The 3572-nt window shown below is 38.6% G+C and overlaps 1 protein-coding gene across 1 annotated transcript; it reads right to left on the bottom strand.

Moving 5' to 3' along the window:
- Positions 1 to 1808: 1808 nt before the first annotated feature.
- On the bottom strand, positions 1809 to 2270 carry LOC122610242. Its single transcript, XM_043783237.1, has one exon. It carries the CDS (start codon positions 2268 to 2270, stop codon positions 1809 to 1811), a length of 462 nt encoding a protein of 153 aa, XP_043639172.1.
- Positions 2271 to 3572: the final 1302 nt, after the last annotated feature.

The following is a 3572-nucleotide window of genomic DNA, read 5'->3' as shown; positions in this document are numbered from 1 at the left end:
CAAAAGAGGGATTGAAAAATTCCAATTTCATCTAATCGGCTACAGGTTTCTGATAGAAATGGACATGGCACATTTCCCAAAAATGCTACAGTTTAAAAGAAAGATGCTTCTAGAGTCACAATTATTGCGATGGGCAAATTGGTTTACACAATGGACGTTTAAAGTAAAACACGTAAAAGGAATAAACAACGTTCTTGCTGATTTTCTGTCCAGACCAAAGGCCTATAAAGCTAAGCAAACTGAAACTAAGTTGCATCCCAAAGTTTTACCTGCCATCTTCACCATGAGTGCTACACATCCAACCACTTCACAAAAAACACTACCAATACAACAGTGGTTTCAACACAAACACATCCCAGAAGAGATCATAGAGGTAATTGCAGACCAAGCGCTTAAAGAAAGATCCCTGCTAAACTATAAAACTTTCTTTACCATTCTGCTCAAAAAACATGGTATGTTTATGCAAGGCCTTTCATTTCATCCAGATTATCCTTATCTGAACGTTTTTCATATTAGTGATCTCTATAAATTCCCAAAAGAAGCCTTATGTTTTTTCTGGTACCTTTTTGAATCATTCTCCATTTCTATGAGCTTCAACGCTGACAAAGTGGTCCAGTACCTGTTTGAATGTCACTTTGGTGATCTGGAAAAAGAGAACAAGCATGCTCTTACTCTACTACAATGGTTCCTTCCAGCCCATCAGTGGACGTCTCATATGATTCCCCAGCAAAGAAGTATTGTTTGGTAATATTCAGAAGGCCAGCTTCCTACATTCCTCCATCAGCTTTTTCAAGTGATCAAAGCGAAATCTACCATTCACCATATTGTTTCATACATAGCTGGTCAAATATCAAACCTACGTATAGAGTACCACGCATGAACGAATGGGCGCTTGCACGAGAAATGATGGCCATTGCTAATAAGGTTGATCCCAAGGGAATTTCCAGAAATGTGATAAAAAAACCAAGGTGTCTGGAATAATGCTGACCCATATTCTAAAGCATGGAAAGAAACCCATGAAGAATACGTCAACAATCATCTGAAAAAGTGGAAAAGGCATGATGAAGAAATGAGTGAGACAAAAGGATCACCTTGATCAATAAGGACGTCAAGATACTTAATCCGCAGAAAGAAGGTTAGTAATGTGTGTCGTTTATTTAATATCATCTAAATAAGGTCCTAAGTGTGTCTTAAGTATGTTTAATGTGTCTTAAGTGTGTTTAATAATTAAATAAGGTCTTAATCACTCTTAAAGTGATTAAAGAATATCCTAGGAATATTCCATCTAGATAAGTATATCTAGATTTTTATATTATTGTTATGTTGTCATGGAGTCTTTTTCTTTGCCTATAAAAGGAAGTCTCCCCCATCATTTGTAAATGATCCAAGAAAAGAAATAAAAACTTCTTTCTATACTTCTCTCTCTAGTTCTATAATTCTCTCTTGGTTCCTAAGAGCTCCTTTGAGCCTTAGCCTTGCACAGCTCCTTCCGAGCTACTAAGAACTCATTTCGGGTCTTAGTTTTGCATAGCTCCTTCCGAGCTACTAAGTGCTCCATTCGAGCCTTAGTGTAGAAGTTCCGTCAGCTTTAAGTTCCTTCAAGATCTCCTAGCTCAAGAGAACCTCTAGTCCTCTTACTGGTCTTATATAGATCAGCCATACCCTCCCCCTATCTACGTAGATCCTTTGGTATCTTTTTTCCTATGAACACCTTGACATCAAGATCTTCATTTGATATCGGCATTTCTTTTACATCTTGATCTTCGGATTCTCTGACATCAAGGATGTTCTTTTTTGATTTCTATGCTTCAGTAGGCTTGGTTGTAGATTTCATTGATGCCATATAGCTTTAGGATCCTGCTAGTCTCCTTTGGGATCTTCACACATTGATGGTAGGTTAAAGGAACAGCTTTCATTTCATGTATCCAAGGCCTACCTAGAATCATATTACAACCAGGTAAAGAGTCAATGACACAAAATTTTTGCAGTGAATTTACACCTTCGACGTAAACTGGTAATTTAATTTCGCCATAAGTATTTTTCGTTTCTCCACTGAAACCAACGACAACTGTGGATTTCCTGCCAATTTCTTCTTCAGAGATCCCCAACCTTTTTAATGTTTCTAATATTATGATATTAACTGAACGACCATTATCAATCAAGATCCTGCGCACAAAATGGTTAGCCACATATAAAGTTACAACCAAACCATCATGATGAGGATCCTGGATGTTGTCCATATCGTCTTCTTCAAAAGTCACTTTATCCATGCGTAGCACACTAGATCTTTGGATTGGCTTATCTCCCTTTTATGATTTAGCCTCTTTTGCGTTTCTTTTTGCTATAGAAAAAGATGTACCACACACTTCTGATCCACCTGAAATATAATTAATAATTTGAGCATTTGCTGGAGGTGATTTGGGTCTAGGTGGCTGTTGTTGGCTCTGCTTGCCCAAATCCTTGACGTCAATATCCTGAGTTTTCTTCTTGCCAAATAGTTCTGTCAGATATCCTTTGCTAAGAAGTATTCCGATTTCTCGCCTAAATGCAAAACATTCTTTTGTGGTATGCTCAAAATCTTCTTGATAGGCGCACCACTTTGACTTGTCTTTGTTGGCATCTGGTTTTGGATTCTTGGGGGGCCATCTGACTTTGTCCCCAAGATTCTTCATTACTGCTACTATTCCTGAAATATTAACAGAAAAATAATATTCAGATAATTCAGGATATTGAGCATTTCCAGGCTTTTCGACTGTATTCTGTTGCATAGATCTTGTATAAGGCCTGTTTTTTCTTCTATTTGGACGATCATATGTCGATAGTGCTTCCATCCTCTTTCTTAGCAATTCGTCCTCCTCAAGTCTGATGAATCTCAACGCATGATTTCTTGCTTCGTCCAGTGATCTTTAAGGTGTCATAACAAGATCCTGATAGAATAAGGAGTCTTTGCTCAAGAAAACATAGATCCAGTTGGCAAATTAAGTAACCATTTCAGGGCTGCTCCTGATAGTGTAGCCCCAAAACCTTCACACAAACATGCTTCTCTTAAGCCCGTTGGAATTGGAACCGTTTCCATTCTCTCCAAGTACTGGGCCACATGCTCTTCTGGATCTGTGGTTCCATCATATGTTTTCATATGTGGCGCCGAGAACTTCTTAGGAATTTCCACATTAGCGATGGCTGGTACAAATCTGGAGATTTTGTACGCAGACGGATCAGCCTCCAGAATTGGCTGGCAGTATCCCGGAACCGTCGAAATTAGTTCCTTGATTTTCTGCAATTCTCTCGCCAAGTACGCATTTACCATATTATCCGGCATACTGTTAGCATTATTTTCACAATTAAAAGAGGGAGTAACTAAACATGGAACCACCGTAGATGACGGAGGTGTTTGTTCATTATTATTATTGTTGTTATTATTTGAGCTATTTCCTGCGTGAAAGAAGGAAGCAGATCCAGGTTTTGAAGGAGGTGTAGAAAATAGATGACCCATTGACTGAGTGGCTAAAATCCCTTGGGTCCCCGTTCCTCCAAAATTGATGCTCTTGTTGTTCATGGGAGAACTTTCTGGA

The sequence above is a fragment of the Erigeron canadensis genome, chromosome 8 (assembly GCF_010389155.1).
Source record: "Erigeron canadensis isolate Cc75 chromosome 8, C_canadensis_v1, whole genome shotgun sequence".
NCBI classification, from domain to species: Eukaryota; Viridiplantae; Streptophyta; class Magnoliopsida; order Asterales; family Asteraceae; genus Erigeron; species Erigeron canadensis.
This window is presented reverse-complemented; position numbering and strand designations above follow the sequence as displayed.

Bases quoted from the DNA above. Each gene is read 5' to 3' on its own strand.
- LOC122610242 (XM_043783237.1), bottom strand. From the start codon at position 2,270: ATGGATAAAGTGACTTTTGAAGAAGACGATATGGACAACATCCAGGAT.